The sequence below is a fragment of the Athene cunicularia genome, assembly GCF_003259725.1.
Source record: "Athene cunicularia isolate RWA chromosome Z unlocalized genomic scaffold, athCun1 chrZ_part1, whole genome shotgun sequence".
Classification (NCBI taxonomy): domain Eukaryota; kingdom Metazoa; phylum Chordata; class Aves; order Strigiformes; family Strigidae; genus Athene; species Athene cunicularia.
This window is the reverse complement of record NW_020799142.1, coordinates 25,916,341-25,941,098: the sequence shown is the minus strand read 5'-3', so window position 1 is coordinate 25,941,098 and position 24,758 is coordinate 25,916,341. Positions and strand designations below refer to the sequence as shown.

The 24,758-nt window shown below is 41.8% G+C and overlaps 1 protein-coding gene across 12 annotated transcripts in view; it reads left to right on the top strand.

The window, feature by feature from the left end:
* The first annotated feature begins 702 nt into the window (after positions 1-702).
* Positions 703-24,758, top strand: part of UNC13B (unc-13 homolog B) — a 214,126-nt gene continuing 190,070 nt past the window's right edge. For all 12 annotated transcript variants that reach the window (XM_026865696.1, XM_026865703.1, XM_026865705.1 and 9 more), the window contains exons 1-6: positions 703-714; positions 10,332-10,335; positions 12,636-12,642; positions 17,306-17,335; positions 19,362-19,461; positions 24,226-24,343. In XM_026865696.1, coding sequence (XP_026721497.1) covers positions 19,457-19,461; positions 24,226-24,343 — 123 coding nt within the window. In that variant the 5' untranslated portion in view covers positions 703-714; positions 10,332-10,335; positions 12,636-12,642; positions 17,306-17,335; positions 19,362-19,456. The remainder of the gene's footprint in view (positions 715-10,331; positions 10,336-12,635; positions 12,643-17,305; positions 17,336-19,361; positions 19,462-24,225; positions 24,344-24,758) is intronic.

Below are 24,758 nucleotides of genomic sequence, written 5' to 3'. Positions count from 1 at the left end.
TCTAACTCTACCAAAATCATAATGCCATTTCATAGATAAATAAAGTATTGTTTTTTAACAAAATTAATTCTTGTTATTTTCTGGTTCAAACATCCCCCAGCCTTGAACTCCCAATCTGAATCTAAACTTGTAGTATGTTATTTGAGTTGGCATGCAACATGGGTATGGATTGGTGGGAAGGGAAAAATAGATGTGAAATGATAATTTTGTTTTAGCCTTTCCTACCTAGTATAACTTGCTGCATGTGCAAAATTTTATTAGATTTTGACATATCAAATTAAGTAAGTGGAGTCTGTGTATGCTCCATTTTAGTAGGAGATTTTTTGAGGCGATTAGCTGATTAGGAACTCCACAGTTACAAGGCCAGAATGAATTGTTGTAATCATCTAATATGACCCTCTGTGAGGCATAGTACTTTTCAGTGTAACAGCATAGAGTCTTCTAGAAAAAGTTCAGATTCTGAATTAAAATTGATGAAGCATTTTCTGTAGTTCTTGGCAGCTTTATGTTGTTTATCATCTATGTGACAAATTTATGCTTTTTAGAGTGAACTTTTTTTTTAACTTGAACATCACAACAGCAGAGGTTGGTGTGCCTTTCCTTAGATTGGAGAGGCTATTATGAAGTATGTACTCCTCACTCTTCCAATACTGAAGGATTGGTAAGAATGGAGTTTGGTTATGTCTGTTACTTGAGTAGAGGTATGTAGCTGTTGTATTGACTAATCTGACTACAATGAGAAGTGTTTACATATTCTTCCATGGTTAAAAAAAGGTCATGACATGCCATGACCTACTGGGTTGCAGTGTTAAATCACTATTTTGTTACACTGACTAGGTGGGAGGAGTGTGGTTTAACAGAGCTCTACCGACAAACCTTTTACTTTTATTGTAGACTTGAGTTTGAAGTTGCTGTTCTGTATGTATCTGACACTTTAGTCGATATAGAAATGTTTTCAGGCTTTATTGGAGCAGAGCAGCACAGGACAAAAGTCTGAATATGTATGCGTTAACCCTGTGCATGTTTGCTGAGGGCCTGCATTGTATTTTTTTTTCTTAGAGAACATCAGGAAAGAGCAGGTGTTGGAGATGAAATAGGGATTACATGATCCTGAAATGACAACTGATGCAGTTATATAAAGTACGAACAGAAAAACATTTTAATTAGTAGTTTGGTGTTTGTTTCCAAGGGGCTGCAAACACGTTAATATTGTAAAGCATAGTGGGGAGCTTGTGACTGAATTGGTGGGAAGGAGGCTATTGGTGTAGGACTTGAAACTAGTCCTCATAAGATTAGCAGGAGCCACGAGGAGTGTGAGTTACGAGGGGAACAGGTATGTTGGAGGGGATGTGCTACTCTGTAAAGAGAGGAATAAAGGTGACTGGGAAAATTCCACTGTGTGTTAGTGATGCAAAATTGTAAAGCGGCATTAGTGTGGATAAAGAGAACCAGCTGGGCTGAAATTGCTTGGGGAAGAGCTGATAAGAGATTTTGCTGTGATAGCGCAGGAGATCTACTGCACGTAGTCCAGGATTTAAATGTGGGTAGAAATCTCATAATATGGTTAGAGAGAAGTATTTCTGGGTATTGTCACTGTCAGAGACTAACTCCCCACACCAGAGAGTGAATGGCTGGGTACAGAGAGCTGTGTTATCTGACAGTTTCATCATCAGATAGCAACTGAAGCCATATAATTGATGGAGTTAACTGTAGGTGTGGCTTTAAGAAGCACAGAAGATGCTTCAGGGAAGCTGAATGTAGAAGTGAACTTGGTTTGGCTGATCGCAGCTTAAACTAGGTTAAGTTAAACAGATAAACGTGTAGACCAGTAACTGTCAAACCTCTAGAGAAAATAAGCTTTTTGGTGAAGTGAGGAGCTTGGATACAGAGGAGTTCATGAAATTCAGTGAAGCTCTGGGGGTAAATATTAGCATCTCAAATAACAGAAAAGGCTCCACCTAGGAAATGACCCAGAGCTGATGATTCACCTGATCATTATTGCGTCAGGACTTGGTGAGCAAACACAGAACCTCTGAGAGGTGTGGGCAACAAAGCAGTTTGTAAAAGGAAGGTGTATCTTGAGGATCAGGAAGTCCAGGACTAAGTCAGGGTCTTCCACCTCAGCAGACAAGGTGCTGTCTTGCAAAAGGTATTAAAATAGATAACACAAGTGAAAAGGAGAAACAACCAGTCTCACAAAGGAAGGAGTCCGGCTGCTGTGTCTAAGGACAGGGAGTTGAACAAAGATGATGTGGGTATGACCTGAATTGTTTCTGACGAGAATGACACTTAAAATAATGTGCGGATATACAGGGTGGGACAAAACTGTTAAAACCTTGAATTTGTGTCTGCTAATCTGTAGCCCAGAGTGCTAAAACATGCAGTGCTTGAGATCAGAGCTGTTAGCAAAAGTTTAACTACTGCTGTAGGTAATCAGTGGCATCACCTAACTGGAGAACGAGAAAGGTGGTTTCTGTGGCTTGACAGGAAGATAAGGAGATGGGCGATAAACATGTGTAAGTACAGGTCTTGACTTCAAAAGCAGGCAAGACTGTGATAATATGGGATGTTTAAAATAAATTTTAAAGAGAGAATAATAAAAACTTTATAGTCTGGTGGAAGCAGTATGGAAGGTCATCAGGTATAAAATGTGGCGTGGGTTTGCGAGAGGAATATTGTGCTGGGCTAACCTGTTTCTAGATGAAAGCACGCATCTGTTTGGACTTTTATAATATCTCACAAATTATCATAGCAGACTTTTTAAAAGAAAGACTGGTGGGAGAAGCAGATAGATGACTTCTACTTGTGATGTGGCAAGAAAAGTAGGAATGTATGTGTCAAAGTTGTTTTTAAGACAAGTCCTAATGACATTATCAGTTTGGAAGTAGATAAATATAATGTAATGGCCCTGAGGACAGCAATAATGAAAACGAGTTGATACTGTGTAGAAGAGCTATGTACTTAAAGGCAAGTGACAACAATTTCTGAAAAATGCAAAGCTTAGTGAAAGAAAAAGCATTGGGGGGTGTCCTTGTGGCCTAGCCCCATGGTGCTGATAAACAGAACCTGATGAGATCTATGACTCTTGTCCATTAAAAACATCAGGAAATTAAGCACAGGGTGAGGAAAAACATTAAGATGGAGAATAGTGTTGACATAAGATGTAGAAGGTATGACTGTGCTATTAATTAAAGTGTAGACTGGATGTCAGGAATCATTTTGAATGGCTTAAGTGGTACAGGTGATGGGAGAACCAACATTAGAGTTGGTGACCCCGAAGGGCCCTTGCAGTCTTATGAACCTCACAGCACTAACTTCGTTATGATGTGAATTACTGCTCTGAAAACTACTTGCTGTAGACAAACTGTACTAAGGTAATACTTTGTTGTAGCATCTTGTTTATTTATAAATTTTAATAATAGAAAACCAAACTACATGTGAGGGAACATGCTCATACTTGATTGTTACCTAGGAATGTTTATTTTAGTTAATGATTTTGATTTTATTGCCATTTAGACTGATGGAATGTCACTTGGATTTTTATGGAGGCCTAAATGCAAGCAAACAGTATAGGTTTCAGGAGAACAGTCTTGGGCAAAATCCTTGTCATTAGTAAGACCTGGTTGTGGTTCAGTTCTTTGTGTACATGCTGTGTCAAAACAAAAGTATTGGCAGGAGAATGCTAATTGTGTTTGGGAGATGCAGCTCCTTCAGATACTGCAAAAATGCCATGGGGAGCAGCCATTTGGCTGTTTCTTCCAGATGGAGTTAAAATCATGTGGTTGCCTTGGGTATCAGTCTCTAGGCTGAATTTATAAAACACATTCTGTCTATACAAAATTCACTTGAAAAAACCCAAACACTGTCAAACCATCCTTTTCATGTTCCTTCTGGGGGAATATTGCAAGTGACCAATGTCCCAAGACCTTAAACAAACAAACAAAGGGCAAAAATGTTAGTGCCATTCTGACTGCCCTGCTTCTGCAATTTGTGTGTCTTCCATGGACCAGAACTGTTTGAGCAGTTTGTGAATTCTAAAGTAAAGTCAGGCTGCCAAAGAATTAGTCTGCGGTGTTGTACTACATCTCCCATTCCTGCCTGGGAGTCTCATTAATTTACACCGTAACTCATTATCCTAAACAGTTCCTTTACTCCTTCTTGATGCTCACAGTCACCTTATTTTTATCTTCTAGATATTAATCTTTTCTCTGGTTTGTGAACTCAAGCAAGTAAATATTTAAGTAACACAATATTAATAATTTCATTAAAACTATTTTTCAAACTAGACCATTCCCTCTTCATTATCTGGTGTGGGAAAGCACAGGTGCTCTTTTTCCTGGGAGTTTATTATTTATTGTAGTATGGTGGAATGTTTTTTGCTTTAAAAGAAAAAAAAAAAAAAGTTACTGAATCCACCACAACTGTCCTGTTACTTTATTTTGGAGTTTTTCTTTTGGTGAATATGCTAGACTTCTGAAGCTGAGTAATGATATTTGTTCCTATCAGTTTTTAGCTCAGTGCTTTTCAGGGCAAGTTTGTGCTCAGTCCTGCTTGACAAGTAGCTGTGTTCCAGTTGGTTGATTGCTTGCAATCCTGTAATTTAAATCGAAACTACCAGAAAATATACCAAGGCTGTGATTAGGTGGCGATCACTTGTGATGTGGTTAGTCAGCAACTCTTCTTCCAGGGTGCATCTCGTTTAAACTAAATCTGAACAGGGAGTGTGGAAATCTGAGTCATTTGGGAGGCTGTACAGATGACTTCAGTGGTTTTGTTGACTGAGGAGAGAAGCACACACCAGCCAAACGAAAAGCACACAAGTTGTTTTATTCTATCCGTAATTACTGCTTTTTCTTTGTTTGGTATGAGAGTACTCGTGTCTTATAGCAGCTATTACCTTGCTGTGACCAGGCTGTGTGATTCGAACTAATAACCCTGGCAAGAATGTGGCCATTTAAGTGGCTTTTACCTGTGCAGACAAAGTCTGAGCGGCAGCTGCATATGCTCTGTGTCTTGGAAGAAATTATTCTGTAGAGAGGTGTACACTATTCTCAAAATAAGAAAAGCCCCAAACAAACCAATTTATCCATTCATTTTGTTTCCGAACCGGAAATTTTGTTTAAATTTTGGGGGCTTTTTAATTTTTAAATTTTGGTGTTGTTTTAAAATTCTTTCCTTGTCTTTTTTTTTTTTTTTCTTTTTTTCACTGAAGCTTTTCTTATAAATTAGTTGGACTATTGGTTTGTCAGCAAAGTCAGTTTACCAACTCAGACTGGCTCCTAGCAGACCTAATATGTTATCAGTCTGTCTGTCTTCCTGCCTTCTGGTGCAAGGATATGGCTTTCATTATGCACATTTCCTTAATCTTTGGCAGCTGGGGGCATATATGAGTTGAAGTCTGTTTTGTGTGAAATTAAATAGCATGGGTTTTGTTCCCTTATTCAATTAAGGCATTTCCACTAACCTAAAAGAATATATTTCTGAACCTTGTAGAACTTGAGAGAAGGATAATTTATGGCACTGAAAATTTGAGGCCTCCTTTGTTCTCTGCCCAATAGTATTTATCTCCTATATCTAAAAATTCTGGAAGATTCTGTGTTTTGTTTTGTTTCGTTTTTTTTCCTAATCAGGCACAAATTCAGGAGTAGGGATGCTGTCTCTTCTGATCATAAGCCAGTTTAAAGTTCAGGAGAAATCTCTAACATGCAGGGAACTCCTTAAAGCAAAGCAACTGGAAGCACAATCTAACAGAATATACCTTCTGAGAGAGTCATGAACACAGTAACTCACTTCAGTGTGTTGCACCCAAACTACTTTTTATTAATGAAATAAAATAAAGGCTTCAATGAAATATTGAAGAAAAGAGGCAGCTTGGATTACTGCTTAGTTCACCTCTTGGTTGGGGAACCAGGTCGTCTGACAGAGTTGTCTGTGTTGCCAGCGTCAAGAGGATTAACCTCTCATAATCTCTGTGATTTGAATAAGATCCTGTCCTCACTGCTCTGTTCAAAACAGCTGCTGAGCAGAAACTTCATTGAATCTGTGTCTGTGTTGCTCAGCCCAGAAAGGAAGAAATAAACGTTAGAGGATTTCTACTAGCTGTGCTTTTTAGCACCTGGTTTTAGTGTTTGGGTGGTAGGTATGTAGAGGTGGAGCTGTTCTGTGGAATCAGGGAAGTTGGCTACATCGTTTCCTTTTTGTTTAAAACTTGTTCTGTTACACAAATAGTATCAAATCCATTTCTCCATGACCACACTCTGCTTTCCCACCCCCCTTGGAAAGCAAACCTTGCGCAAAGGCATCATCTCTTGGTTTGTAAGCACAACATAACAAAACTTCAGCGTGTGTTTTTTTTTTTCCCCAGTTCTCAAAAAAAATGCAACTGATCCAGACCAGTCAGGGGTGATGATTGCCTGTCTGTACTAGGTCAGCCAAAGCTACATTACTCAGTCAACTAACGTTTGTGTTATCTACCCTCGAGGAATGGTGGTGATAATAAGGGACTTAGTTCTTCTTATAGCACCACAAAATTTGAAGAAGGATTTTCTTTTGTGTATTGTGGTTGTGAGGAGGCCACTTAGTTTAGCTTAAAAAAACCCCACAAACTTTATTTGCTGTGTCAAACAGGTAGCAGTGTATCTGTGAGACAACTTGTAACTCCCCGGAACAAGGCCTGAGGGAAATAAGCCTATAAGAAACAAAGACTGTGAAAAACAGTCTGAGAAAGAGAGAATGTGGGGGGGAAGTGGAGGCCCTTCCAGCCGAGGAATGTCTCAAACACAAGTAATAAAACTACAGTCACGGGGTGGATCATGTGGAGTTTGGAGCTGATAAGGCTGCCTGGACAGCACAGGCTGGGCTGGAGGAGGGAGCCCTGGGGAGACAGGAGGGCTCTGCTCTGGTGCATCTGGTCAGGGTTCAGGGGCCACCTGTCCAGTGAATGACCATTGCTTCGTTATCCATGAAATGCATGTTAAAGTTGACATTTCTGCATATGCTAATGAAGTCAGTGAGATCATGCTAATTACATCATCCCATGAAGCAGCCTATCCCTCCCCATACAGGTGGTACAGGTGGGTCGACCTCAGGGACAGACACAGGAAAAGTGTGTATAAATTAGGGGAATGAGGAATGAAATATAGAAAGGAAAAAGAAGACATGAAGATGGATGCTTCCCTGTTGAACTCAGACATGGCCAATGGAGGAACTTGGACCTGTTTTCTCTGTTCTTTCTCTCTCTCTCCTTCTTTTTCGCCTTTTCTCTTATTATTGTTAAGTAACACAGGGCATACTGTATTGCTTGCCATAACTTGTTATATACTTCGTCAATTAGTACGTTGTGGAAAATTAGTCAATGTCTGTGCATGGACTTGGAGACTTGTCTCACTGTTGTCCACTCTGTTGGGGATTTATGAATCTAAGTCATTTGTCTCCCGTCTGAGTGGGACGTGGCATTAAAACTTGAGTGATAGTCCCTTTCTTCTCAGTGGAGAGTGATACGGGTTTGCTTGCGTTGTCTGGCTACTTTAAAACGTGATACTGCTGTCAAGTGACAGTGAAGATGTATAGCAAGAGGCTAAAGTGTGAAGCATGGTCTCTGAAGAATGTGTTCTCCTTGCTATTGAAGAAATATTGAGGTGGATTTCACCTGAAATTGCCTGTTGGCACCCTAAGCCCTGGTTATATTGGGGATGGAGTAGGTAGGGTGGCGGAACAGACAGTATGAAACACTGGTTCCCAAAATGTCACCTCTGGGTCCTAAGCCTAGAAGTGGGGGGCATATTCATAGATAGAATAGGTGCTGCTGTTTCATCATCTCTCCTAGGAATCATCTAGGTGTTTGAATGGACAAAATGGGAAGCTAAATTGGCTTGTTCTGCAGCCCTTCTTGTCATGATATGACTTATCTTATTGCAGACTCCTGCTGAAGGTGGCAAAGAGCCACTTGGTCTGCAGAGCAGAAGACAGCTGGATTGGGACCCAAGTGCAAGGTGTCATTCATCTGAGAGTTGGCTCTTGGGGAATTCCAGCATCTAGTTTGAGCAGTGGGACTGTTGGACTTATTCAAACAACTGATGTTTTGAGAACAGTCAATTACAAATCTGATTGATACTTTCATGGTGCTGGTTGGTAGAGAGACAGTAACCACATGGCAATCATCTGTAATACAGCAGAAAGTCTTTGTGAGGTATCGTTGTGAATACTCTTGTGTGACTTGGTTGCAGTTCGCAGTGGAGAAATAGGGCGGGAGAACTGACACTTCAGAAACTTTCCTTGGTGAAGAAAACCATCTGAAGATAGCTTGAGTGCTCCACTAACTGTCTCAGAGTCTGGACCTTTGGTTTTGAGTAGGAAGCAGATGTTGAGGTGACATCTAGGAATGAAGTTAAATTTCAGGTAGATGATAACATGTCTGTGGGAAGGTTATGAAGAAGCAAAACACAGTTCTAAATAAGCATCTGAGTATGCTGGCTCTTGCCTCGCTAGAGTTAACTTGTCAGTTTGCATTGACGTGATTATTGTCAGATAAGTTGAAAAGGTGAGTAATGAGGTAAAGGGCTCTGGAGAGCAGCATGCAGACTTGGCCTATCTTTGAGGCACCTTGTATTCCAGCACAGGCTGTGGAGCTCTTGAGAGTTGGTGCTAATACTTTCTGTGCAGTCTTTAAGGATAACGAAGTGCATTGCTAGAGGGAAGATTTGTGTCTCAGCACCAGGAGGCTTTCATTTCAGTAAGCCCCAAAGCAGACAGAAGATGGCTTGTGATTCTCAACTTTTTTTAGTTACCTGAAAGGTGATTTGAGCTCAGCGGGTTGATCTGCTTTGTGCTGGTTGGGGAAGTCTCTTGAGACTGGCTGCCTGCCAACTTCACTGTGGAACCATGCAGGCTGGAGAAATGGGGGTAGATAGACCTGTAGCCTGGAGGAGCGTTTGCAGTGATGGAAATTCCTGGAAGAGTGTCCCGGTGTTGGGAATTCTAGCACAACATGTTCCACTCCTCAAACTGCTGCCTCCTTTTCTCTCGTGTGCAGTGTTTAGCCACACAAGCTGCCTGGAAGTATAAATTTCTGCACTTCTTCTGTTTCCAAGTATATTTCATGTAAAAACTAGAATATATTTTATGGTCTGTTGGCACTCTGGATTCACTGGTGCTAATCTGTTCCAGGAGGTTGTAAAGTTCAAGTCTTGCATGTTGCTACTTTCGTTACTGCTTCCCAGCATCTGTTTCCAGCTTTTTTGGCTGTATGGTTCATGAATATGCTTGATTTTTATTTTTTTTTTTCCCCCCCAGACAACAATATTGTCAAGCTTATTTCAGCTGTTGCTTATCTGAAATAAATTGAATGCTTCCTACTGCCTTTCAGGAAGCTTTTTCAGGGATCAGCTCTAAGTAAACTACTTCCAGTTTCCTGACTGCAAAGCAGAAGTTTCACTAAGTGCGAATGCTTAATGTAATAATGATTTGAGCTGTGGTTTACAAAATAACTTGTCGATGTTATAAGCATTTTATTGGTAAGATCTCCTGAGGCTTTTTGGATAAAATGATCTGCATGTTTTAAAGTGCTGGAATCCTTTTGCAGTACCTAGTGGTCATGGTATATTGATTCTATCTTGCTGGTGTAGATCCTGTTCTCTGCTGGCTTTTTAATAAAATCACGGTACCCATTTACAAGCTCAGCGGTGAGGGGAGTTTTGGCTTTTGTGACCTGCTGTTTTGTGAGTCTCCTCTCACCCTTTCTCTTTGTGAAACTATCCTGTCCAGTTGCTTTACTTCAAATTTTGTTTTCAAACCAACAAATAACAGCATGACCTTGCTGCCTGGTAGTTTTTCAGAGAAGTGTGGGTGTAAGGATCCTGGAAAAGCAATCTGATGTCTGCTCTAACTTCAGAGAAGGAACCAGCTGCAGAGCTCTTTAGTTTTCCTCTTGCATTTTTGTGCCCTGTCACTGCTGCTTTCTGCAAGTTGCATACATAGTATCAGTTCGATTTTTTTTCTGTCCTATATTTTCCTGGTAAGATGCTTTGTTTTCGGTTCGTGTTTCTTGGAGATTCAGGTTCAATGTTTCTGTCCAAAACTGTGCTCACAACTGCAAGTCCCATGGCATATCTTCTGGAGCATTATTTATAATTTTTTTAATTGCTGTAGCGTTTTCTTCACCTGTGAATTTCTGTTGCTGAAATAGTTCAGAGAATATTTCATATAGGTTTGTTCTTGAGCTAAGAAACAAACAAGAATGTGTATGAAACTTCAGGAGGCTGAAAAACTGTGTGATGTTAAGTCAGTGTCTCACATCAAATCTGATAACAGATTAACCTGTAAACAAGACCCAGGTGTGTGTCTATCTGAATCTATTTTGTCATTGGAAGTGTTTAGAAGCCTACTTATATTAGCTGCCTACTACATTAAACCATCATAGAAAGTAAACTGTCACCCCTTCTGTTGCATGAAGTACCTTTTAGAGAAGTAGGGTCTTTTAAGAGAAGGCTTCTTTTGCTGATGAGGACTGAGTTGTATGTAAAAAACAATTAAACAACCCTTGCCAAAGAGTCTGCAAAGTTGGTCTTCTGCTAAGGTATACTGTGAGAATGAGGTTTTGATTGGAGTGTTTGCAATGCCAGAAAGGGTTTCCTACTAAGTTTTTTTAAGTTGTTCTGTTTAAGTTACCTAGTAACTTTGGTAAGGGTGGAAGAAGCAGAACACCATGAAGGCCTGTTGCAAGCTGTGCTGTGTACACCTACCGAGTTTTATGCAGAAGCTGAGATGAAAAGTGACAGTATCTGCAGGAGATCTGAAATTGCTTAGTTCACTAAGATGGTCAGACTGGATGATTGAACAAAATAGTCTTGCATTTGATAACTGGTTCGGCAGAGTATATTAACTGTGGATTTGCTCAGTTTTGTGTAGATTGGCCAGTGTGTTGTCCTTCTGGCTCTCCCAAATTCATGCGAATGAAACAGGGAATACTCCAGATATCCTGCCACTGTTGTGGGCTATGGCAGTAATAGAGATTTAGACAAGATATAGAGCTTTGTTTGTTGGAAATTGTGTTGTAGCTTTGTGTATCTCTGGACAGGATAATGAATTTGTAGATCATCTGAGCAGGAAGATGCTAATTCATATGAATTAGGAGGGATTATAATTCATTCTCAAGACATCTGGCAGAATGGAAATCCCTTGGGTAGATCAATTTGCTACCACAGGCAACAGAATAGAACCTCTTCCCGCTCCCAACCCTCCTTGAGAAGAATCCAAGAATGATAGTGGTTACTTTTTAAATGTGGTTGGTTGCTGAAGAGAGCATACCTTCCCCTTGTCATACCCAAGGCCTGGAGAAAAGTGAGTCAAATTGTCCTGTGGGCATTTAGAGTGGTTGAATTGGAGAGCTCTTTGCTACATGAACAGGAACTGCAATGTCTAAGTGGGTTGTTTTTTTTTCATTTTTATGAACTATTAAAAATTAATGAACTCTTATTATGTCCATTCCATTTATTCTGGACTACTTATTAAAGCAGATTGATCTCTTAGTTGAGATAAGTTTAGTGATACTGATGGCTTGCTGTTGAGGCTATCTGGATTCCTCAGTTGTCTCAGTCAAACAGGTGATGGATTTTTGAAGGACTATTTTGGGTCCTATGTCAGAAAAATTCTGCCCTTAGATGCAACCTTATTTCCTCGGGTACTGATGGAAATCTGTGCTATGTTCCTACTCTCTGCCAGTTACCAAGCAAAGTGACATTTTGCAGTGGCTTGTCTTCCTTCTGGCAACAGAGCAGTTCTCTGGTCAGCCCAGCCCTCCATTCACATCAAGCAATAACAAAACATTATCCTCCATTTACTGTGAATGTAGTCTCAGCTTTTATGTCTGTTGGTACACAAAGGTACCTGCTTTCTGTCACGTTATTCTCAAAGGGAATACACTGGGGCATAAAGTGCTCTCTTCCCTGCTTGACTGGAACAGTGTTTATATGTAAACCAGCAGTTTGTTTTCCCTGGCAGAAAAACAAAATATGAAGTAATAAATGTGTCTTGTCTCTCAATGGCCCCTGAGGCTGAAGGAATCTCTCAGCTGCAATAACCACACCAGCTCAGCAGGGCTCTGCTGCGAGGAGATGGAGCCCACACGGACCTGCCTTGGGCTCTGCAGTTACAGCAGAGGCTGTTGGGGTTGCTGCTGAGTGCTGGCAGATCCCTGGGGCTGCCTTCTCTGAGCTAGTTCAGGAAAACCTCTTCCTTCTGAACATAATTTAGCTCTGAATATATGAGGATGCCATGGAGCCTTTCTTTTTTTCATCCCATCTCAAACTGGGAATACTAAGGTGGCTGTGACATGTCAAATCTTTGTAACAGGCTTGGAAAACCATTAAACTGCCACTTTATCTGGCTGTTTCTTTGAGTTATGAAAGGATGAGAAGAGTTTCATGGCGTGGTCAGTTCTGCTAGGCACATACAGTTGCATTTAATAGCATACATCTGATGCTGCTGGGCTTTTATAAGGATGATGTGAAACAAAACTGTGTGTTTTTTATAAGGATGATGTGAAACAAAACTGTGCTGGGCTTTTATAAGGATGATGTGAAACAAAAAAGTGACTGTGTTAAAATCAGGGGTGAGGTCACTGGGTCCTTCATCCTCAGGTGGGAGGTGAGGGTGTGCAGGAGCTGTGAATATAAAATATTTTGATTTCTAGGGGAGGGAAAGGTCCCTTTGTGTTGGGGTGAGATACTCAGGGACAGAACAATCCTTGTTAGATGAGCCAGTCTTGCACCACTTGCCAGCCTCTCATGGATTTTATAAATCACTTTCAAGGAGTGAGTGGGAGGTGTTGAGTGTCTGATTCTGCAAGGAGGACATGTGCTATAGCTGTTGGTGCAGGGTTCAGACAGCAAGATTATTATCAAAGGCTCAGTTATAGCAAGTGTAACAGACCCGAAGGGCTAGAGCACTGCTTAGCCAGCGCTTCCCTCCCTGAAGGATTCTGTCCCTTCTTCGTCCGTGCTGCATGGTGCACAGGCTGTGAATTTGGTGTGTTGACTTAGTCTTGGGTAGTGTGCTTGTTTTGCTGTGGTCTTGTTTCTGTTGCTTAAGCAACCTTTGCACCTAGTGCTGCGTATCACTGTGCACTGAAGTCTGACCACCTGGAAAAGGTGAGAAAAGCAGAGAGTGAAATGGAAATACATATCAATTCTGCTGTTCAGCTGGGGTCAGTTACTGGAAAACACTTTAACACTACATTCGTGTTTCACAGGGAAGAGGAAGTTATTTGTCAAATTGATGATCATGAAAATACATTTTTGAATGCTCAACTTTCAGTGTTGCATTTCTTTTTAAAAGCATTAATTACTTGAACTGCATCCATTCTTCTAATTGATCTGCATGGCACTTCATTGGCCTCTGTGTAAGGATGCGGATTTTGTTGTATTGTGATGAGTGACCAGCTCATAAGTCATGTGCTGGATTTAGTTAAGGTGTAATCTTTTGGCCACCTGCTCAGGCACTCTCTGTGTTTGCATCCTTCTGATCTGCAAGCAAATATTACAGGTGATCTTGAATCTGTAGATGTTCACAACACGTAGGTTCCCTTTAACTGATTACGACTGTGTTCATGCTTAGGCGGTTTGAGCAATGTGTTGTCTGAACCTCACAGTAATTTATCATGCTCTGTGTTAATTCTCTGGCTGGTGTATGGGGCACCTAGTTCAGAAAAATTCATCCTTCAGACTGATTGAAAACTGAGTGGATAGCAAGAATTTCTATGTAGAACTGAGTTTAAGAATACTCTGATACACATTCTGCTATTGTTTTCCCACCCTCCCACAATGATTCTGGACCTTTTTTGCAATCTCTGTCTTGTATTTTCCTTTCCTAGTCTTTAGAAGTCTGATTCTCCAGACTTTTGTAACTGACAGCTGTAGAGCATCTGGAATCTTGTTCTGCTTTTTTTTTTTTTAACTTGCAGGCAAGACTTCAACATTATTTTTTTCTTATTTCTTTATTTAGTGTAACACCAAAATGAGAGATTCTTAGAGAGGAAAAAAAAAAAAGCTCTGGATGAATTGAATGTTTACATCAATTTTCTTTGCTTTTGTATTTGTCTAATTTGCATCTGGTTGTTTTAGTTCAACCCATCTGCTTCCTAATAGCTCCTTGAACTGTGGTGCAGTAGCTGTGTCTCTGATATGCATACGTCTTATTTAGTGATTAAATGAATATTCGCCTGCACAGTGAGAGCAGGTGCATCTCTGCATCTGTATCATGCAGTGCTTTCACATGCAGCGGAAAGCACTGGGTCTTGCTTTCCTTTCTAATTTTCTATTGTTTTCATTCCCTCCCTGGTGTCCTTCCCATAGAGTGCTGCAGTAGCATAGGTAGATTATGGTTCAGCATAGTCCAGTGCTTGCCTCTGAATGGCTGGACCTTCTGTGCCGACCAGTTTGCTGAGAGAAGACATGTGAAACGGAATGGAATTTAACATTTCCAGGTAGTTTAAAAACGTGGCTTCCTCAGAGCTCAGAAGTGCCTGTGGGATAAATGGGAGTGAGTCAGGAAATCTATGACCTAGACCTTTGGTTTGCTTTGTCTTGGGGTTTTTACTTTGCGGCAACACAGAAGCAACTGTATCTGTAAAACTTTATGTTGCTGAGTGCTCTAGAGAATGGGTTCCTTTTGTGATATGGATTTTATAAAACAAAATGTACTGTTTCACATGGCTTGATATCAGCCTGCTGTCATCCTGCCCCTGGAGTAGCAACGAATTTTCAGCCTTTGTTGCAACACTGTGAGTAATTAACTGTTAATGTGTCATGCTTCTTCACAATTTTGTTAATCCTTTGTGTCCTTTCTTGAGCACTTGGCACAGAGGAGCTCTAACCAGACAGAAGGAGCCGGTGTGGGTTTAAATGTTTCCCTAGGGAAGCTAACTTTATTGTGCCTTTCCAAAGTGGTGGTCCTTCAGGGGTGGCTAGGCGCACGCTGTTCTGCGCATTGGACCTGACCCTGACAAATAGGCTGGGCCTTGGCAGGGTCTAACAGCTCCTTTCAGCTCCTTCCTTCTCACGCTGTTGTATGGGGAACCCTTTGGTCTCATGGACAGTCCTAATCCTGAGATGCTGCAAGATCTGCACCTTTGCAATGATTTTTTTTACACGCCCCTAGGAGGTGCTTTCCAGTGGGCTAACAAAATAAAACCATGTTCAAGTCACTTTTCATTGGGACTTTTTGGACGTAGTGTGTAAACTTGCAGATAGAGCAAGAGTTACTGGTGAGATGAGATTCCCAGGTTTGTGATCTAACTCTTGTTTATAAGCTCTGCTGTAGCTACAGATGTAATTTATTACATGTAGTTTGTCTAGAGGCAAGGGGTTCGTTCCTGATAATTACTAAAGGTACAGGACTCCATTTTTATCATGTGTGTCCATAGCAGGATTATGACCTTTGTTTAGCCTTGCTGTTCCCCCAGGATGTCCTTGCTGCTGCGAGCCCTGAGACAGCTGTTTCTGAAGCCCCACACAGGCATCCTTTTCAGCATGCCAAGGCAGCGCAGGGTTTGCTGCCTTTCATCAAATGAACCCCTTAATATGTAGAGGTTGAGACCACAATGTACAGACAGCATCTGTCTCTTAGTTTGCATATCGCTTGCTGCAGAGACTGTCTTGTCTCTGTCTAGGAGCCATTGGCTCATTCTGGCTGGTTTTTGGACAAATAATACCAAATTTCCACAGTGGGATTGCCTCCACTTCCCTGCTAACAACAGTGGAGCTTGTTAACCAACAAGGAGAGAGACCAGCTAAAGCTTACTGTGCATCCCCTGCCCTCTTCCTCTTTTTTCCTTCCCTCAGGCAGTAGCACTTACTACTTTGTCTCCTGCGTCTTGCAAAGGAGGGGAGGATCAGAGATAAAACTGCTGCCTGCTCACTCCAGGGTAGTATTTCATGAAACGCCTGCTTTTGTGTGGTATCCAAAGGCACCCAGAAAGTGGTTAGGTTGACCTGCCTGTTTCTCAGTGGTTAAACAGACTGACTGATTTGGAGATTAAAGAGGAATCTGCGTCTTCAGTCAGCAGGAACACTGGCCTCCACCACTGTATGTTTTGCTTGCACCATTAGGTTTGTCATCAGGAATGCTTCAGGCCCTGAACCTTGGAGAAAACGAACCTGTTTGTTATTTCAGACCTAAAGGCTTGTGGGCCTTGGCAGTTTAGGTAAAAGCTACAGCTCTCAACTTCTGTTTGAGATGCCTCTGGCCTCATGCTATATTACTTTCATGCAAACATCTACCTGAACTGTAAATGCTTGCAAAGGAGAATTTATCAAACAGCAAGTGTGTTCTCCAGCATCATTACTCCATTCTAGCTCTGAACATGAAACTGTGCAAGAGCCATTATTTTATTTTAGTTTTTAATGTTCCTTTCTAGCACGTTTATCTTGGAAATTAGACTGTGAGCCTTTAGTGAGTGGTGGGTGCTCTGTTTTCTGGAGGAAGCTACACTACACCAGTTTTTCAATCTTTCTGCTCTCTTGCGTGTCTTGCTTCCTAATTTGTTAAATATGTTTTCTTCTTAGTGTTGGTTTTCCACTGGGAAAACTAGATGAAGCCTAGAGATGTCTTCTTCTAGTACTTTCACTTAGCAATAACCAGTGAGGAATATGAGCTTGCAAAAGAGAAATGTAAACAAAATCTCCCCTAGGTGTAGACATAGATCTTCTTCATCTGGTGAGATAACAGCAAGTGCTGTTTTATGTTTTAGCCCTTTTTTTTTTTTTATAAATATTGTCCTGGAATTACATTAACAGAGCTTGGAGAAGTGACATTTGAGTTTAGATTGCAGCTTGTTTGGCATAGGGCATTAATTTGATTTACAGATGTCATACTGTAGAGCTATTCAGGCTTGATTATTTTCAAGTTGTGGTTAAAAGTCTCTGCAATGTTAGGAGAGAATCTTTGTAACTTTGCAAGTGTGGTGGTAAGAAATGACATCATGCCTTAGCACGTAGCAGTAACTTCTTTGCAAAGGACTCGTTTTGAAATTGCTTTGCGTTAGCCATATCACATTGCTTTGCAAACATCAATCCTATGTATTTTTTAAATGCATTGATTTAGAGGAGTGATATGGGATACAGAAGAGGTTTTGTCACCAGATCTGTTAAATTGTTAAAATGAGTCAAGATTTCCAGCTACCAGGCCTCTACTGGGGATGTTGTCTAATAAGTGTGATGCCCTGTACACTTTAGCTCAAAGAAAACTGTAGCAGGACAAAATCACTAACAGCCTCTTATTTTTTTTTTTCTTTTCCTTTTTCTCTTTACAGTAAAAAAAGCTAAACTCCAAGGACCACCAGGTAAGCCATGCTCTACTGCTTGTTTGCAGCAATGGTGATACCTGCATTCTCACTCCGTCTCATGTTGCTCCCTCGAGTTTTAATTTATCTCCTCAGCTCCTCCATGTTCTCCTTAGGAGTGACAAAAGCTACCCTGAGAATCCAGGTAGCCTGAGTTAGAAGAAAGCTTGAGGTTGTGACCTGGTGTCACAGTGCGAAGAAACCTCTGAGTGCTCACCTGACCTTAACAGGTGATAGATGAGGAAAGATACTCCTTTATGGTCACCAGTTCCCACCCCACCTTTCGCATTCTTCTCATCCTTCCTCTGTCTCTGCTAAAAACAGGATCTGAAAATATCCACCAAGCAGAATTGATGCAAGCCTGTCTGGATTCAGTGTCTCCTCGATCCTGATTGGGATTGCTGGGTGGTACCGCAGAAGCAATTATTCTCTTATGTGGCAGTCCATAATGGTTGTGTTTGGGATTGAAATCCCATCCGTCAGGTTTTGTGTCTGCATAATGAAATAAAAACAAACGGCTGGTGACACCCGGAATTTACAGGCAACTATTTCACGTGGTTCGGTAGCAAGGAATCCCTTAGCAAGCTACACTATAAATATGTTTATTGAATGAAATGTGATGTATAGTTTACAAAAATAAGCAGTTTGCTTCTGGAATAACACCTATTCAGGTGTTTAGAGCTGAAGCAATTGCACAGCTGTATTCACAGTTTATTTGTTCAGCTTTTTTCTCTTGATGTAGCCGTCCTCAGGTTACAGTGGAAAGCTTTCCAGGTCTCCTTCTCCATGCTCCATGTCAGGTCAAGATCTGTATGTGCACCGACCGTGAATTTCCAGGCAAGGAAAGCTGAGTACCCAGACCGAAAAGGAGATAGTGTGTACCTTACCCTTTCTCTAATCAAGAAATTTGTTCACAGCTGCAAAATATTTGTCCTGTAGTCTAGGATTAACTCAACTGAAGTGTGTGGTTTCACTGAGAAGCCCAGTGTCCAAGGAGGATGCAAGTGATGTAGCTACATGTGAGGGAATCTGCCTTTCAGTGATTCCCACTTCTTCCTGAACTCCCAGATCATGTAGTTTCCCTTTCCTCCCTTTCTGTTAGGATGCTTGAATCTAGATGCTGGAACGTGCTATAGTAGCCCACAGCATTGGTGCATGAGAACTTTGACAGTGTTAGAATGAACCGTGATCTAATTTATGCTGGGAATAGATGCAGCAGAACATTGAAGTATTAAAATATGTACACTGCTTTCTAGCTACTTCGCATACCTCTTGTTCCAGGCTTGATGAAACTGATACATAGGTCTGAGGTGGTAACTCCCCTTAAAAGGGAGTTACTTTGTTCTCAGATGCTGATATTCAAACTTTGCATGTGTCTGTGCTTGGCTGCTTTTCGTTTTATTAGCACAGAGATAGCAGCAGCTAGGGAGGAAGTTGTTCCAGGCTTTTTGTTCAGGTTTTGCTTTTTATTTTAAATATCTAAAGCCTTCTCAAAATAGTGTAACATACTGCTTCTAGGTCAGCTGGTTTAAGCAATACAGATCAGTTTTAGCACATTTAGCATAAATCTCTGTATTTTCCCTCTGCCCCTGACTTGTCTGTAAAGTTCTATGTCGATTCATGGGTGGAAAACCAGGTTGGAACTCGGAGAGTAGTTGGGTCCATAGGGAAGAGATGATGTGATCAGCCCAGCAGCTTCTTGTTTATATGTTTTGCAGGTTTGTTTTTCACTCTGTCGTCTTTGTCTGCATTTCAGTGTTTGTGATTCTTTTTGCCCCTGACTTACTGCAAGTGCTTAGTTGCCTGTTTTTGTTTGTGCATGAATTTCTAAAAAAATGTGATTGGAAGTTTAATGGCAGGTGAAAAACATCTTGAGCATTTGGCTCCTTAACTCAGTGATGTCTTCCCATGTGGGCTTTTTGTTGTGGCCTGGGATGCAATATATGGACTGAAAACCTTGAAATGTTGTGCTTACATGATGAAAGGGTAAACTGAAGAAGATAACTTTTTGCTTCTTATTCACCAGATAAATTCAATACGTATGTGACCCTGAAAGTGCAAAATGTGAAGAGCACAACGGTAGCCGTGCGAGGTGACCAACCCTGCTGGGAACAGGACTTCATGTTGTAAGTATGGTGTTGTGCAGCAATGAGGTGCTTGTGGTTGAGTCCTTCCACAGCACTGCTATTTGTGTGGAACTACTATTGTGCTGTAGAAATTACAGTACATGGAAGAAATGCACAAGCCTGGTCACAACCAAAGTAATTCGCTTTTCTGTTGCAAACTGTCCTGGTTCAGCCAGGATAAAGTTTTCCCCAGCAGAGAGAGAGGGGGAAGGGATCTCCAGCCGGGTTATTCATACCATGCTGACATCAGGTCCAGGGGCGGAGCCTTTTTACTTTCGCTTCTGGTTTTGGGTTTTGCCATGCATGTGGCGGGTTTGCTCCTTGACCATTTAGCGGTATTTCTCTGTGTATCGTTTGTCTTGTTCACTGTTATTGCTGTTTATTGTTGTGACCATTGATACTGTTGTTATTCAGATTGTTCTATCACTCTGTTGTATTAAATTTCTTGTTATTTTAGCCAGGGTCTGTGTTTAACTTCCAACCCGACCGGCATGGGTGAGGGAGGGGCAACGGCAACGTGCTCTCTCATCCCAGCAAGGATTAAACCTTGCACACACACGCTGACCTGTGTTGAAGACGTGTGTCTCTACTGGTGCCACAGACAGGCTGGAGTAGCCTGTGTCCTTTAATAGTACCAGGTTACCTGGATTCCTGTTTTTAGACCTGTGTGTCAGCGTGCAGCGAGGGCCGGCTGCTCCTGCAGGGACCGGGAGCCAGAAGCAGAGTGTGACAGGATGGCTGGTAGGGCAAGGTCCTCACCAGCCAGGGCCCAGGGCCCAGGCCCTCAGTACGTGAACAGCGCAAGCAGGGCAGGCCTAAGGATCAGCCCCGTGTCTGCGGGTCAGGTCATCAGACAAGGCTGTAGTAATGAGGCAGGTCAAAGGTCAAGCTGAGAGTGCAAGTTAGCAAGTCCAGTTCAGGACTGGTCTGATAACGGTAATCGAGTCAAGATATAGTCCAGCAATTGCCAGTAAGGTCCATAAGGAAAAAGGAATTCTGAGGCTGAGCTGTGAAGTCAGTCTGTGGATTGGGTCTGGATTGACGCTGTCCGTGGCCAGACATGGGCACAGCTGCAGCTGAGCTGGAGACAAGCACACCTACAACATGGCTGAGGCAAGGACTGAAGGCCCATAGCTAAACTGAAATGGAACTCCTGGGCGGTAGGAAGAGGGTGTGGGTGGAGGCCACTGGTGAGGCTGGTCAGGGCAAGTAAGAGCTGTTGTTAGTGCACTCAGGGCCTCGAGATGGTGATCCTGGTTCCTTCAACGTGGGAGCTGCTCTTGTGTGTTAATGTTTTCTGCCATTGGCCAGGTACCCATTAATATGTTTTCCAGCTTCCCTGCTGCAGCTTGAGGGGCTGCCAGTCCCTGCCATGAGCAGCAAAAACAGTTGCAGCTCTCCTGGTGTTTCTGGTGCTGTTGGCATTTCTGATTTGCTCTGCCCTCATAGACCTGACACTAATCAGGGGTTTCCTAGTCTTTTAGAATGGTGTGGGGTTTTTTGATGGTAGATGAATAACTCATTGATGCATTGCATCTGCTTCTGTTTCTATAGCTTTCTAAGACAAAGTGAACTAAATTTACTAAATCCTGGACTCCATATGCTTTTCTTTGAACTTGACATGCACACTTCTGTTGCAGAGGAATGATATGTTTGTCTTCTAGAGTCAAACCTAGTGCTGCTGGTTTTGGGTGGATCTGAGGTACTTACATAGTATCCGTAGCAAGAGACCCCCATGGGATTCTGTGAGTATGGTTACCAGTCCTGCAGCAGTTGGTTCTGTGCTGAAGGTGGAAAGCTTTTGCCTCTGGTTGAGGAGTTCAACTGAGTCAGTACAGTGTTGCCATAATAGGTGTGCTCTCATCTCCCTTGTTTGGCGGCACTCTGCTTTTGGAGCAACCCATGAGGTGTGTGCTTCTGCACAGAAGCCTGGAGTCTCTCCTTTGGCATCTGGTGAAATGTGTGTGCTCCTGAACACCACCTTCTCAGCTCTGTAGTTCCACAGAGGCTGTGGCTGTCAGTGATGTAAACCATGCAGGATCAGGGTAAGGTTGGGGCAGGGAAATGCCAAATCACATGCACATGCCCAAACTACTAACTCATTTTTCCTGTGATTTGTGCTAAACAGGAACTACCTTTAAACGTGACTAGTTATAGAGGAGGCTGCTCATCCGTGATTTAAGAATAGCACTTGTTAGTTTTGGATGATGGCTGTCATGGTTGCTGCTCCCCTTCCCCTCAAACAGATCCTGGAACTGCTCTCCGCTATCAGCTGTGCGCTTAGCTAGCATGCTCTAAGGTCGTCGTGCTGCTCCATAATTAGTTGCTAGGGGATATAAAAGTAGAATATTAGCTGAACTACCTCCCCATTATTGTCCCTACTTTAGCCAGGCAACAGCACATTTGTTCCGATGTTTCTTTATAACAAAAATATTACACGTGGCAGGGAAGTGTTTTGCATGATCCTGTGTACATTAGGTTGTCCCAGGAGAAATACTACTGATATTCCAGTACTACTATTCACTGGTTTGCTCTCTTTCTTTCTGTAATTGGAAAAGGCTTTTGAACACAATGGCTTTTCCCTGAGGGAAGAATGCTTTTACTGTTTGTGTTTACCTTTTTATGAGCCATAGTAGAAGAACAGAAACCAAGCAAATGCTTTCTATCTGTGTTTGTTGTTTTTACTTCCAAACTCCTTGTGGGATGTAACAGCTTAGAATTTGGGGCTCTGGAATTGCTTGAGATTTGCTTATTTAGCAGACCAGTAAAGCACTTTAATGTATTCTTTGGGGACACTTTCTAATTTTGAAGCAGCTTTAAAAGGACTGCGTGTTTGCAACAATGACCTCTTGAATGAAAATATGAACTGATGTTTCAAACATGATGATTAAATCGGTGTTGAAGTTGTTAGAAATGACTTTCATTTAAATTCTATGTGTGTGGAAAGGGAGGGACACCAAATTCCAGTCTCAGCTCTTTTGTTCTTTGAAGCTATTCTTCATCTAACCAGAAGGTGGAGAAAGGGAGACACAAAGGCAATCAAAGCCACTGTGCTGAAAATGTTTTTATTTTTTTATTCTTATCTGGTGACCTGTTCTGTGGAGTTCTGTACAGAAGCCTGTCAGGAGTCTTATGATCAATGTCTTTCTCTGTCAACGTATGTTGAAGCAAAGAATGTGGTTTTACAGTGTGCCTGAAAATAGAATATTTCTTCCTTCCCTTTCTGGCCTCACGCTAGTCCAGTCAGCAGAAAATAATTTGTTTCTGTTGTTATTGTAAGTTTGTACAATCAGATAATTATCATTTTCAAAGAGGCAAGCAATGGGAGAGCAGAGCAGTGATGGTGCAGGTGGCTAGTTGTTAGTTTGGCCATATTGATAGCCATATCCAAACAGAGGGAGCTGGAGACTCAAATTCAGGATGCTGACAGTAAACTCATAATAAGCCTATGTAATAGCTTGAGTTTGAACTGTGTGGACTTCGTCACCCAAGTATGGGACACTTCTCACCTCAATTCCTGTGTCTTAAACAAGAACAGAAGCACTTGTGTTTAAAAGAGGTGTTGATGTGCTTTGCTGTAGCTTAGGGTTTGTCTTGAACCTTGTAGATACAGTATTGTCTTCTAAAGTTGTAAGAAGTCTCTGGGGCAAAGCTCAAAAAGATACAGGGATTTACAGAAGTTCTTTGCTTTGGCCATGATGGCAGTCTATAAAAACTAGCAATGTGCTTTTAAATACCCTTGGTAAACTTAATATGGATACATTTGGACAGAGATGCAGCAGGCAGCAGCACTATGTGTCCAAGGTGCCTACTTTTTGGGATTAGCTGTTGAACTAAAGGAAGTTTGGGGCTCAAAGGAATAGGAATAACAGCCTGCCTTCATGATGAGACAGTTGTGTATCAGCAACTGTCCTAAGACGGCTCAGGATTCTTCTCTGTTGTTTTTACCAGCATTCAGGCTGTGTGGGTGTTAATGCTCTTGCTAAGTAGTCATGTTATAAACTAGCATGGAAGAGAGAAATAAATGCTGTGATGCACTTGGAAGAAGCAAATTTGAGATGCATCCTTTCCTTATTGAGAGGTAAGATGCTCAAGAAAACCTTCAGACAAGTATTTCCAAGAATTTGGCACTCAGTGTTCGAGTGACTGTGTTTCTGCTTGTTGCTAGAGCTTTGCATGGCTCAAAGCCTTGCAGTGTCATGCAGAGGAAGAAGCTAGTGCTGGAGCAGAAATGGTGCAACGCAGCCCTGAGCAATAGGTAGTGCTGCTGATGCATCTGTGCAGGGTTTGGGACTGTTACTTTTGGCATGTAGCAGCTCCACTCACACATAACTGTTGTTCTGTTTGGACATGCCACAGTACACTTGTGTTGCTGTGCTGCCAAGGGAAAGGAGACACCCACTTTCTTAGAAATGGGGTGCCTTATGACAAAGAACAGCTCACCTCTAGGTTTTGGCCCAAAATACACAATTCCTCCTCCTGTGTACATAGCAAGTTCCAAACTGGCAGTCCATGCATGGTATAGACCAAGGGTTTAGTTTGCAATCTTTGTACAGTTAGTGTTAAACTGTGAGAAATCCATCATTAGTGTTCCCCGTGACTATGACCTTGCCTCAGCCACACGCTTCCAGAAGCTCTCTGCAGCTGGATACGACTGTGGAAAGTGTTCACTGGTATAATCATGGTGGTAATACAGAACCTAAAGCATAATTAGGTTGTATTCTGCTTTTTTTCTCACTTGTGCTGCCTTTTCTTTTCTTTCAGTGAGATCAGTCGGCTGGACCTGGGCCTAATTGTTGAAGTGTGGAACAAAGGACTGATCTGGGACACCCTGGTTGGGACCGTGTGGATTGCTCTGAAGGCCATTCACCAATCTGATGAGGTTAAGATGACACAGAAGCTTTATTCTGACAACTCCAGTGTTGTTAGTTAACGTATTATAAATCTGTCATGGTGCAGCCCAGGACTGTGCTCCTCAAACAAACTTGCACTTGCAGAGTTAGAAAGGCTGGGTGAGGGGAGAGGGCTGGTGGCATTGTGTTGTTTTTTCTTTGAAGGAGGCTGCCAATAGTGAGACCAAAACTGAGCTTAAGTAGGAGTCTTTCACATTTCAGTCATGTGAACTCAATAAACAGGGCTTAATCTGTTAAGAAACACATATAATTCACAAGTATCTGAAGTCTTAAGGACTGACTACTTAGTCTTATGCTCAAATTTCTATGAGTTCCTGATAAAGACAGAGGGTACCCTGAAAATAGACAAGCCAGCCTTTGAGGTAGGCCCAGAGCATGTCTATA